We start from the raw sequence: 13,948 nt of genomic DNA on the forward strand, positions 1-13,948 counted from the left end.
CCGGCTCGGCTCCCCTTTGAGCCCAGGTGAGAAATGCTTTTCTTGGATTTTTTTTACACATGGCAGCACCTTGAAGATGTTTCATTTGTTGGCCCTCTTCGAGGTAACGCCACAGTTTTAAGAAAGAAGAAATGTGGGGCTTCTGCACTTGCAATTGGTTCACGTGCGTAATGAGCACTTGAGTCGACACAAGTAAAACCCTTTTACAGTAAATAACTAGAAGGTTAAACAATATTTAAAAGGATGAAATGTGTGGCTTTTAAAGGCTGTTCCCATTTCAATTCATTATTGATGCATTTCAGCTCTTTCCTTTTCAAAAACCCTCCGTTAGCCTCCAGTCAGCCCCGATGGGAATTGTTTTGAAAAGGTAAAACCTGGAGTTGCCGGTTGTAAATGCAGTTTTCACTGTGCAGGTATCATTTAATAGTAATTTATATTAGTATTCAATTCAATTCAATTCATTTTATTTTGTATAGCCCAAAATCGCAAATTACAAATTTGCCTCAGAGGGCTTTACAGTCTGTACACATACAACATCCTCTGTATGTGAGTACAGTACCACCCTGCCCTTTCGCTGTAACCCCCCCTTCCTGTCTTTCTCTGCATTTACTTATTTGGCTTGAAAATGTGCTACGCTGCAAGAAATCAGCCTGGGTATTTCTCATCATCATGGTTAACCACGGTTAACTTACCTTGCAATTGCATGCAATGTCTTATTTATTGTGACATTTTGGGAGAATTAACAAAATATTTGGTCACAAAATGAATTTCCCTTTCCCCCAAATGACACCCAACGAAATGAGCGTTCCAGTTGGTGTGAAGCCATTTGGCAGTTTCGCTGCCAGTCACTCAGTCGAACAGTCTGTCCAAGAATAATTTGCTGACTGGCGTAAATATGTCCTGCCAGTTATGGCCTCGATGCAAAGTCAGGATTGGCTAAATTTAGCATTAAAGGAGATTTAGGTAATCGACTGCATTGACCGAGTCCTGAAGGGAGAGCGCTGGACTGTATTTGAAAAGGACAATAGCCCATAAAACAGCAAGTACAGTCTATTTATTTTTAGTATCTGCTTATTATTTGGAAGGGACGAGGTAAATCTATCAACTACAATATGTATTGCTGTGAACACAAAATCATCTAAAAAACTAAAAAAAATCAATCCAGTTCAGTCTGATCAAAACGTGGAATGAATTAACAGCAGAGTCAAAAATGCCCTCATTTGTTCTAATACAGCTCCTGTTTCCAGTACTGATTGAACAGACAACCGCCATGCATGGATAATCCTCTGAGCTCAGTGGAGAGAGGCTCAGGCTTAACACGGGTAGTCCAGCACACTGAACACTCTCATTCTGATTAAGCCAATTTAACAGCCGGTGTGTCGCAGCAGACAGCGGTGAAAGCAGCTGGTTACCTGCAGTGTGACTGTGGTCAGAGAGGCCAGTTGTTGGGGCATCAAAAGAAGCTGCATCTCCATGGTGACAACCTAAACAACAAGCGTCTCCTTGTTTGTGAAGAAGCCACGCTGGGAGCTTGTAAGGGAGAAAGGTCCTGTGGCAGCTCAACATCTAATCACAGAGGATGTTAGGATATTAGTTTAGTTTTTCAAATGATAAAAAATCCCAGTGCAGGTAGTGGGGGAAAATGTGGAGCCTCCAACCATGTAATATTACAATTTAACAACATTATAGAGCACAAAATGAATATACATAAGACGTAACATTGTTAACAAAGAATGTTTTATATGATAAAAAACAATAACAATACATTATTAACAGCAAATGTGATTGTGAACTATGCACACAAGTTGTTAGCCCCCTCTTGTCTGCAGGTTTTGTTGGATTTCAGACTTGTATTTGCTGTAATAGTATTTTTTTAACCATTACAACACATGTGTATGCACAGTATAAGTGTTGTTAGTAGTAAAATAACTCACATGTCCTCAGGTCCCCTCAGTTTTAGAGAGCATTCGAGCATCATTCACTTCAGGCTTTTACTGCTCTCCAAAAAGTAAAGGGCCAATATGGCCTGTGAGTCAGTCCTGAGGATATCTAATTCTCAAAAGACAGACAGGATCCAGCATTTTCTATAGTGCGTCATTTCCGTACACCTTATCTACGTAGTCAACATCCTCTCTGGTGAGGGTTATTTACTTAGGCTCGACAAAAGCTTCTTTCAGAGCTACAGAAGACTTGAAGTGATCCCGACGACTGATGAGTATACTGACTCTAAAAAGAAAAAATGTTAAAAATCACTGTAATGTGGTCTGCTGTTGATTACTTTAGAATATGCATGGATATATAAACCAATAGTGCAATATACTATTAAAAGTGGAAAAATAATCTGATTCCAACCGCCATTCAACAAAGCCACTGATGACTTATCACTCATTATTGTACAAAAATGTCATTGCTATTTGCCGTTTTCTCAAGTGCTCATTGTTCTCTTTTCGGTTGTTCTTCAGTGTGTTACTCTATGAATTGTGTACTACCCTTACTGCCAGCCACGTTGCCAGAATCAGAGCCTCGGAGTAGCTTTTGTAGTAGTCCATGTCTTGTAAGGGATTACGTTCTCAAATGGAACATGAGCGTTGGAAATGTATGCAGCACGGCTCACAGATGTGATTGTTACAAGAGCCGTAGATTTAACAGCTTGCTCTGCCTACGGTCCAATGACCAGCTCCCCTTCCAGCGCTTGTTGTGCTGCACTGGTGGTGTAATTTTCTTAATGCAGCTGTAAATCCTTTTACTGTTTTTCTTTTTTTCTTTTTTTTTCAACAATTTGTCAGTCACTTTGGTGATGGGAAATGGAAAGAAACCGTGCGCTTTTGAGGCCAAAGTCTCAATCTGCGTTTCTCTCCCTCTTTCTTAATCTCTCTCTTGTAATCTCTGAGTCTTTCCATTTCTCTCCAAACACAGATTTAGATGCCTCTACCCCCACTCGCCTTCATTTTTGCTTGCACACTGATTCGGTCTTTTTCAAGGCTGACGTTCCCCCATGCAAATCCATCATTAAATCAAACTATTGTTACCTTAAACAACGTTACTGTATTGCATTCCTCGTTTAAACCCATTTGTGTTTGTATTAGCCACCAGCGAAAGTGCGTTTGTCGGCAGTTCATCACCCCGCTGGGTCAAATTGTAGACAGTTGTTGGCGTAGACAAGTCTGTGAGCCATTGATTCCCCCCCTGGGTACTCTGGAACAGATTCAGAGCGGCAGTGAAAATTGAAACAGGGGTCTGCTACCTCTCATAATTCCGTGACGGCGAAATGAAACAGTATCTCAAGAAAGCAATCAGACTCTCAAAATACCTTTCTTGGGGCTGCATTGTTTGCAGATCATTCTGTCCCTTTATGTCATTGCGTCTCTCTCTCTCTCTCTCTCTCTCTCTCTCTCTCTCCCTGTAATCAGTGGCAGAGTGGGGATGTTGTGTTGATTTATTGCATGGTTGCCCAAATGGAACCTGGATGGAATGTGTCTTGCATTGGGGTGTCACTTAGATAAAAACACCTGTGATGCCTGGGGACAGCTAAATTCTCCATCAGGAATTGGTTCCCTGAGCCATCCCTGCATTTTACATAAACACACACACACAGACACACACAAGTAGCTAATACATAAACACAATCAAAGTTTGTGAGCACAGAGAACAAAGTTTGCACTCCCCATTGACAAGGCCGCACAGTCATTCGTGGCTAACAATCAGACGCTGCCCCATCTACAGTATCCCGGATGTGGCATTAAAACGTTCTTTCCCTGATTCAGCTCCTCAATGTGGCCTGGACTGAACAGTTTGACAACCGCAAATATTGTCTTAACCCGTTAATCTGGAGGTCTGCAGACCCGACTGATGCTGACTTAAGTGATGTCAATCAATGAATACGCTTCAAGTGAATTTTCTGTTTTGTATTTGGGGTTTTTTATGAATTAATATGTTCAAGGAGCAACCTGTACTTTCTGAAGTAGTTTTGCAACGTGAATTTGCAGTTCTGTTTTTGAATAAAGGGTCGCAAATTAAAGCTTTTTGATGCTGTTTTTAAAAAAAATCCAATTCATTGATAAGTCGAAAAATAATCAATCGATTATCAAAATAATTGTTAGTTGCAGCCCTAAAACCAACTGAAAACCGACTGAAAGTCGGGCGAAAGCCCTATTATTGTTCACTTCAATCACACTTTTGAGGCCTTTGCCTTGTTCGACAACTCAAATTCAGCGTATTAAGAAACAGCTCTATAGCGCCACGTGGAAGTGTGACACTTTAGCCTATTACCAGTTTTCAACGAAACAGTACTTCATATGATTTTAATGCTTCAAAATGACAACTAAGGACACAAAGTAACACAACATATAAAACCATTCTTTGTATTCAGGGTGGTTGGCGGTGTCCAACGGAAATAGTTTTGGATTCAGTGTGGAGACCCTGGTACCGGGAGAAAAACTACATTTCCAATAAGCCCAAAGATAATAGTTTTTTTATAACACCGTTAGCAAGCCATAAGACACGTTTTTATTTACTTGCCTTTTTTAGACCATTCATTTGTGTGGTCTTGTATATATTTTGTGCTTTGTCCCATGTTGGTTATTGTTGACAAATATATTTATGGGTTGTACTTTTTAATGCTGTCATATACGGTAGTCAAGTGCGCTTGCGCATATACTGTGTGTAGTTGACACTCACACACATATACATATGTATATATATACACCACACACACACAATATACAGTATATACATATACACCACACACATACACTATATATTTTTGCTTAAGAAGCATATAACTAAAGCTACATGACATAACGACATAACATAGGTGACATCACACAGGGGTGTGTGGTCAGCATCAAACAAGAAGCAACCCCTTACAAAAATGTCCCAATATACTTGAATCCACCCTAGAACTTGGTTAATTTTAGTTCTATTTAGATGTGGTGTATACATTTACTTAACTTGCACTACAATGATGGTGCAGCATGCAGATGCCAATATACAATTTAACATTTCGAATTGAAAGCTCTTTTTATATTTTTATGAAAGACATGTTAAATCATTGCAGAATGTGTAATTGTGATCCATATAGACAACTAAGGCAACCTCCCTTTGAGACAAATCAATCATGCTCATGTTCAATTATTGCATGCCAGCTGGTGAGTCTGTGTTGTGCGCTAATGATATAAAGTGTGACATATAGCAGCAGAGATTTTGCAGAGAGTTTAACCCTTCGTGGCAGTGCTTTCTTTTGGGTAACGGTTGTTCCGCCCTTGAGGAGGCGACGCGCTGTCTGTCGGTTAAGCACAAGCAGCAAAAGTCCCTTTCCGTGCTGTTGTTTCCCCACCTACAAACTCTGTGGAGAAATATGAAAACAGTAGCACTTCAACTCAGTAAATCCTGCAGATTATATAAGTTATATAAATGAAGTCAATGCAGCAAAGAACATTATTAAACTTCATATTATGCTTATATCGGACTACAATGGTGACAAGCAAGGAGAGAGCCTCCCCAGGTGGAGCATTAGCTATGATAGTATCCCAGCATCCGCTGTGTTCTAACTGGTCAGAGCTGTTTCCTGAACATCTGCTGAGATTTAAAGATCACTTAACAAGCAAGCTGCTCCTTCCTGTACGTTCTGGTTCATGAAACTCCAGTCGTGAAGAATTACGCTGCTACTTAATAAAACAAATGATTGACCTGTTAAAACAAATAAAACCAGCCAACAGTACAAGAGTTAAAGGTCTTGCCGCACACCCACCTGCTAAGGTGCCACTACACCAGTGCAGTTTACCAATGCTCAATCCCACATACACACACGTTCAGATAGGACAAAGGACCTGCAAGGTGCAGGTGTAACGCGGCTATGTGCCTTTGTCTTTGTTTCCCACCGGCCTTCTTCTGGGAGGAAGGAGTCGAGGAGAGTCGTTAACAGTCAGGCTAATGGAGGCGATGAAAGAGTACACTCACACAGACACACAGCCAGAAACAGATTTCTATCAAATCCATCAGGTGCAAGATGAGGTGAAACGCCATCCCAGCGTTCCAAATTCACCGTGTTGCTCTTAAAAACAAAATCTTGTTGCACATTTTTATTCAATATGGCAGGTACATGTAGTGTGTATTAGTAACTGCATGTGCCTCTAGCAGTAATTTTACAGCAATGAAATAGAAGGAGATGTGAGGAGAGAGAGAGAGATGGATTCATGGGCAATTGAGCAGATTAATTAACAAACAAGAGGTTTTCTCCTTTACAACGTCAATATGCTCAACGGACTGGACCCAAGAGGGACATTTTAGTCAATGAAAACTAAATTAATTAAGGAAATGAATATACTCAACACCCAATCAAAAATGGTACACCACATTGTTTTGTATACATTGCTTGTAGAAAATTCTATTGCTGCACATATGCGTGTATGATAACGTCCTATTATATCAATGATTTGTCATAACAAATCACTTACATGTAGTGGAACACCATAGATAGTACGTCTAAAATAAATCGTGTCATCTTCTACTCACTCTGTTCAAACTTGTCTCGAGCTTTAGAATTTGAATTTAGATACCTTATCCATGAGAAGTGATGGCTAATGATATTCTCTTTGCCGTATACTATATACATATACTGTATATACAGTATATACACATATGATAAGTACATGTTTTGTTAATGAAGGTGTACTTTAGTTCATCTGACAGGTCCAAGGGGACACATCAGACAAAAGCATTTTACCACCGGCTGGTTTTGAGGTTAGAGAGGTCGGTGTTTGCCCGGCCTTGACGGAGACACTCTACCCCCGTCTGTCTTCAAGAACTGTCCTACAGCTGCTTCCCTCATGGAGATCGAACATGTATCACATGACTGATTAGCTCAAGCACAAGGGCAGAGATCGCGGCGTTCTTGTAATCCACCTGAAATGCTGTGACGGTTTCGTCCTCACAGACGGATGACCTGTTATTTTTAAAATCACACCACCTGGATGCTGCCACTGGCAGATACAGTTTCGGGGTTAAGTGCCTTGCTCAAGGGCAATCGTGCCACAGATTGCTGAAATAAGGTTTGCGATCACCCAGAGGTCCTTTGACTGTGTCAATGCCCTTTTGGATGTGAGTTCAGCTGGCAGGAACATTGTGATTGGTGTAACTTTGGTGCACAAAGCACGAGACACACTCCTGTACTTTTTCCTCTGTGGACTGGGTCAGTACAGTTCTACACCGCTGCTAATCGCTCTGTGGGGCACGCACCCAGCTCACTGGCCATGACACCCAGGGCGCGTTGAATCCTATCAGTTCCCGGCAGATCCCGTGGCCTCCTCTTCTCACAGCTACTGTTCTGTGCAGTTGGGTCGTCATCCGCAGGGTCAACAAAGCCCTGTTGAGCGGGCTTTAGCTATATGGTTAATCTTCACCGCACCATTTGATCAAAACAGGCTTTTCACAATAGCCTTTTGTTTGCTTCGGCGGCGCTTTTGAATCGTCCCGTATGTACAACGTGTTTGTTTGTCTGTTTGTTCCGGGAGTTGAAAGCTGGGTGACTTGCTGGAACGAAAACTGCAGACTGCAGACACACACTCGAAAACAAGGGAACAGTGGAAATCAGACGGTGACAATCACCTCTGCCAAAATTGTGCTTTAACCGTTATTGAAAGGAATGGGAATAATCGTACTAGAAAATCTTTCCTTTTCCTACTACATCTCTCTACTTTTTCATCTGCCTTTCACTTCTATCCACAGCTGTGTCTGGTGTGATTAATGACAGCCATTCAACGGCTTGATCAACCACTTTAGCAGAGATTGTTAATCAGATGCTTATATAAATGTCACTGCTGAGCAGCTGAGAGGAAATGAGGCCACTGGGAAATTGAGTTTTTGTGTGTGGGCTGGTTCTGCGTGTTTCTGTCTTCTCACATATTGATAATCATGAGTCTCCTTCATATGCTTTTAATACACATGGGGCTTAGCAGCTGATAATGAAGGGACGCGATGGAGCCTAATGTACGATTCCGAATGAACAGTCGTGTGTCTCATTAATAAAACACTGTGCCGGTTTTATTAAGAGCAATACTCCTGGGATTGGACATTTACTAGAAATCAAAGCCTCCTGACAGTTCTACGATGCTCGTTTTTTTATTTTGTTGGTTTGTGCTTTTTCAATAAAGAGTTTCAGTGCCAAATAGAGCCAATCAGGCCTAATCATCATTTGATTTTTCTATTTTACTACAACAAATTCCTAATATTTATCTTTGTTTGTCTGCCCTGATGAATTACCATCCCAAAGGCAGCATTATAAAGTGTTTTAAAGCAATATCATCAGCACATTTTAGTTTGTTTTATCTTGTTGGGGGCATTTGCGCATCATTTCGGTAATTCCTGCTCCATCTCATTTCTCTGGCTTTGCTTACTCACATGTACGTGCTCTGTACATCGGCGTGGAGGTTTTTCGCTGCGTTTTTCGTTTTTGAGCAGCTCAATATGTGCAGGAACGTTGCTGTCGGGCAACTTAAGAGTCTTTGGCTTTAAAGTGAGCATTTTATTGGTTGCTAAGGGTAAACACAGTAATCTCCAGTAGATTACACTCTTAGTTAAGCCTCATGTAGATAAGAGAGGGTGTGGCCTTGTGTGGATGTGCTCTGAATTCAGCTCAGCAAGGCAAAGCCATTTATACCATTCAGCATTCAGAGAGAGGACCGCTACACAGAAGCTGCAGTGTGAATACAATGGAGGCACATATCCCACATGTCAGCACATACACTATGCTGCAGTGTATAGTGGTGTGTTATTAGGATATTTATCAGCAACATACGGAGATCTTCTTGCTGTAATCAAATATTACACGGTGACCGAGGTAAGTCTGAGGCAAGGTTAAATCACCTTCTGTACACATAATTTATTTAGTACATCAATCATTTTATCAATGCGTGTAATTGATTGAATCGATGAATCAAAGAGGCCAGCGAAGGAGAGAGGGGTTGATTGATGACAGAGGGGACAGGACTCACCTGATTGGAATTCAGGAGCAAGAGTCTATAAAGGTCAAGGGTCGCACGGGAGGCATTTATGGGCAACGGAGCCTATTAATGGAACCTATACACTCTTTATCAAAAGTGGATGTGTGTGTGTGTGTGTGTGTGTGCGCAACTATTCCTCCGAGGACGCTTGGCCTTGTGATCGTGGTGGGTTAAGTGATGGCAAAGCCCAATAATAAATCTCTAGCGCAACCTGCATAGGTGACCTCTAGGTCACTGTTTCATTAACTGTCTTCCACTTTGATTTTCTCATCCCTCGTTGCTGTCCGCTGGCCTGTGGGCCCACCTGCTCGCTACGCTCCTAGCATTCCTCGGAGGGTAACATGGAAAGAAATGGGAAGGCGGAAGCTATAAAGCTACAAACAAAGTAGCAGGGCCACTCTTGTCTCTGTCTTTTAAATATGAATTTGAATAAGGAAACATCATAGCTTATCTTAGCTTCACCTGGAAATAGCTTGCTTGACTCTATCTAGAAGGTCAATCCAGTTTTTAATGGTTCTAGCATTATAAATGCAATCAACAGATGGATCAAGAGAGAAAACAATTGTCAAGTGGCATGTGTCTCACTCCACTCTGTTCATATAATTCAATAGCACTCCTTCCTTACCGTAATCGTTACAATGGTTCCAGACATTTCAACTTGTACTCCTTGTTACGTTTACGTTTTCCCGCTTTCCTACAGTGTGGATCGAGCCTTAGTTGAAAGCAACAATTAATAAAGGGAATCGTAGTGTCTCACTGTAGTGCCTCAGGAGAAGCGTTTGTGTAAATTCCAAGCGCCTCCTCTGACCGCCTTTGTGTTTACATGAATGTTTTACGATGTCCCATGTTGGTACTAAAAGTGCCAAGGACTGAGGGTTTCGCTCAGCCTTGCTGGATTTGTTACAGGCATTCAACGGGCTCTTCTTCCTTTTTGCCTTGAGGGGAGGGTCGACTCTTTCGGACTCTCCACTGCAGCACCGCTGAAATCGGGCCAAGAATCGCTCTCCTTTGATTACAGGCCTAATGTGCCATTTCATTCAAAAATTACATCCACAAGACGTGCAGTTGCGATGTGTTCTTGCCCCTCGTGTCCTGCATACACAGTAAAGCTCTGACTCAATGTCTATACAGGAAAATTAGGGCAAAAATACCGACCAAAAAGTGACATTTAGAGAAGGATGTTCACGCTGCGCAATCAGACCTCACTTTTCCGCACTGAGCTCAGCCAGTGGGAGCCATGTCTCGAACAATCAGATTTAATGTGAAGCCTCTTTTTTTTATTTTTCTTATTCCTATTTCCGCAGGCCATGTCCTCAAATGAATGCAGCCCGGAGCTCTTAGCTAACGGCAAATCTTTTAAAGCACTACTGCTCTGCAGGAATGTATTGTATGGTGAGGAGGGGGGTTAGGGGGGGGTGTATGTGAAGAACAGCGCCGTACGTCAGAGCCTCGCGACAAGGCTTCACACCGGGTCATTATGGTGGAATACTGGCTCGGAGATTGGTCGAAAGAAAAAGGATCCTGCTACATTGATAGTTGGCATTATTGTTTGCTCTTATTGTGTTGGAAGCGGAGACAGAACCATGCATTTTGTCTGGGGATGGTATACAATCGGCCCTGCACAGCAGACACAGGACCCATGACATGACAGAACTGTGCAGATTGTTCAGGAGTCAATTTTCTGTCTTGCGTCAACTCATCCGAGGAGCAGTATTTAATCTATGGGGATAGATAGAATGTGATGTTTCACTAACAAGACAAAGTAGCACACCTCAGCGGGGCTGGGCCTGTTGATGTGATTTATTTAACATTATAAACAATAACAAAAATGTCTAAATACCTTATGCTTCAAGCTGACTTTCAAAAGGTCCCTTGTTTAGCCCACCGACCGAATGGCCTCAACTTTGTTGAAGTTTATTTTTCATACAGTGTTACAGTCTGGTTAAGGATTAGATTCGTAGTCCCCAAGGGTCTGCTAAAACATTTCCTGAGGATGTTTCTTTCCATTTTTTTCTCTTCCATTCATCTCCGTTAAGCTTCAGTCCTGTTTTGTTCTGACAGTGCAAAAGGAACAAAGATAAACTCAGAGAAGTCTATATTCGTATTTATTGTCACTCCCCTTTGTATTCTCATCGGGACTTGCACTGTAATCAGTCCTGTAAGTCAACAGTGACCTTTTTGTCGTGCCCGTTCAGTAGGACTGGCTCTAATGCCCCCCGAAAAAGAAAAACATGATTGCACAGCTACTTTGTCTAGGAAAAACGTCTCTGGTCCTATTATACTAAACCTAATTAATTCAAATCGCTCCAAATGTGGCTATAAAGTACAGCTGCAAATTCTAGTGATTAGGATGCTGAATGAAACCCCAAGAGAAGGTCCTCTGCACAAGAGTTTGTCCGTGATCCTTCAAAATTGCTTGTAAAGCCTTTAATAGCAGTCAATTTTGGTTGATTCCAGATTTGAACTAATAGCTCTAATGAGGATATTTGACATCATTTTAAGGGAGTGTAAATGCTGTGGTGATTATATTTTCTGCATTTGGTTTACTATAAGAGGCATTTAAAAGTAGGTTTTCCAAAAGGATTCACGTGCGCCTGATGAAGACTTCTACACACATATACCTCAATGAGGATTTAATTACTTACTTAATAGAGCCACCTCTTCCATCCAGACAGAACACCAAGAAGAAGAATAAAAAGCATCACGCTGATTGTGATTTCATTTGGTACAGCTCTCATGATTCTTGACTTCTCACAAAGCTCCAGCGTCAGGGGACAAGCGGCAGACAACATGTCAACACGTGTCTCTAAGGCCACTGAAGTGTAGCAAAGCAAAAATAATTCAGGCAGCAATTTGTCTGGAAGTTCCTGTGTACATTGTTACAGCTGGTTGAATTTCCTCTGCGAGGATCCTGACTTTGTAACCATGTATTAATAATGAATGCCCCCCCTCCATCCTCTGCTCTCTCCTCAGATCCGGACTTTGCAGACATGGGAGTCCCCCCACCTCTGCCCTGTAGGTATACCCCCTCTCTCTCTCTCTCTCTCTCTCTCTCTTTCTGCCTTTGTTTCTTCCTCTCTCTCTCACTCTGTCTTTGTCTCACTGGTTACACTTTTTTGATCTCAATAAGCATAATTCATGATGTTGTTCCTCCAGTTATTTGTATATTATTTGCCTTTCATTTGTTCGAATAATGTAAACGTTTGTACCTGTGTGGAATTTGAGTCCATGTGTGTACATATGTGTATGCATGCGTGTGTGTGTGTGTGTGTGTGTTTATGCGTATGCATGTGTTTCAGCTTGTCAGTATGACATGGTTGGTCCGGATGGTATCGTTGAGTCCCTTCAGATCACCAGAGACGGGAAGGCTGATGCCACAGAGGCCGTGGATTGTAAATGGTACATCCGCGCTCCGCCGCGCTCCAAGGTCAGTGAAGCTAAGCTACACTCCCGTCCGACTGTGGCAAAAACAATGTGCCAAATTTTGAAATGTGACACGTAACAAAGTTTAAGGGGAATTGTATTCCTATCAGCTGGGATTATTACAGATGAACGCAAGTAAATCAGACAACCAATAGGGTGGGGGGAAAAAAAACGTGCATGTCTTCAGTTATTCATTACAAACATTCAGGTTCAACTTCAAAACTGCAGAACATATTTTTCCGCTCAATTTCTAGTTTCGATTCAACGTTCCTTCACATATGCTGTGAGATCACAGGTTGCATCAGGAGGCTTTGTTTGGGTGCAGCTGTCAGCGGTCTCCCAATGGGAGGTTTTGTGGCTGTGGGGGAACATCTTCCTCTGCCAGGGTCAGACAGATCTAGACTAGTAGATCTGGGCTATACTTCTTAGGGTCTGACCCATTTTTTAATCGGCAAGCTGTTGCCAAGAGGAATAGAGGAATGGAAAGAGAGGGAGCAGGGGGTGGGGGGGTTAAACTGGACATACGTACAGACAGTGAGAGGCTAGGGAACATAACGCCTGATGAGACAGTGTCGCTGTGCAACGGCCTGCATTTGTGTTCATCGCCAGTTTTCTCCACACGGCCCTGCGTGCAAATACAAACACTGACCTAAAAACGCACATGTCTACACCTGTATTACATTCACTTACACTCACTGGACATGCTGCGTTATCTGCCAGATACCTGTGCTGCATTAATGCTACATGATTAGAGGGTGCCCGAGGGGGGAGCGACAGCAGTAAAGGAAAAGGCCACATTTTCCAAAAGCTAGAACTTCTCATGTGGCTCGATCATACACTCACGTACACAGTTGAGTCAATGCCAGCCATCAATCTACTCCTGAAAAATCTCTTCTTAGTGCATTTGCATGCCTTGATTTGATGGAAAAAGTCTACATTTTGTTGTTATAATAGCTTAATGTTACCATTTTTGAGATCCGAGTTTTGTTCTCTTTGGCGGCGCCCTCAGTGATAAAACCACATTGCAGGTGCGTTTTGGGATCTTACTTCCCTGAGAGCACTTCCAGGGATTTTTCCCGGGAATCTCAACACAGACACCCAGGTCATAATGCTGCAAATGCGAGAGACTTCATCAGTGTGCCATTGGCTCAAACACCACTACATTATCTTATTCAGCAATAGAATGCAATTTAAAAGACATTTATTTAAATGAAGAATCTTTATGATTTCTTGGATATTCAGGAAGCTTGTTTGAAAACGTGCTAAACATGAAATTGCCTCCTTTGGGGCCTCGCCATCAGCTGCAACATTTACCAGCACTCAAATGCACTCAAATGCACTAAAATGCACGTGAGGCCAACCCGGCTGCATCATCAAAGCCGAATATATTATATATATTAACACATATGAAGAGTCCAAACATTGCACATATATGCTGCTGTAATTACGTTGTTATTGTATACCTTTTACATTGAATCATTAGGTGACGTATTTAGAAACCTCATTGAGTGTTACCGTGAGAAATA

General features: G+C 41.9%; 1 protein-coding gene across 4 annotated transcripts in view; it reads left to right on the top strand.

The window, feature by feature from the left end:
• The window catches only part of neto1l (neuropilin (NRP) and tolloid (TLL)-like 1, like), a 56,639-nt gene that overhangs the window by 25,503 nt on the left and 17,188 nt on the right, over positions 1 to 13,948 (top strand). For all 4 annotated transcript variants that reach the window (XM_037455339.2, XM_037455340.2, XM_037455342.2 and 1 more), the window contains exons 5-6: positions 11,973 to 12,014; positions 12,299 to 12,426. In XM_037455339.2, the coding sequence (XP_037311236.1) occupies positions 11,973 to 12,014; positions 12,299 to 12,426 (170 nt within the window). The remainder of the gene's footprint in view (positions 1 to 11,972; positions 12,015 to 12,298; positions 12,427 to 13,948) is intronic.

This window comes from Pungitius pungitius, chromosome 19 (assembly GCF_949316345.1).
Source record: "Pungitius pungitius chromosome 19, fPunPun2.1, whole genome shotgun sequence".
Lineage (NCBI taxonomy): Eukaryota > Metazoa > Chordata > Actinopteri > Perciformes > Gasterosteidae > Pungitius > Pungitius pungitius.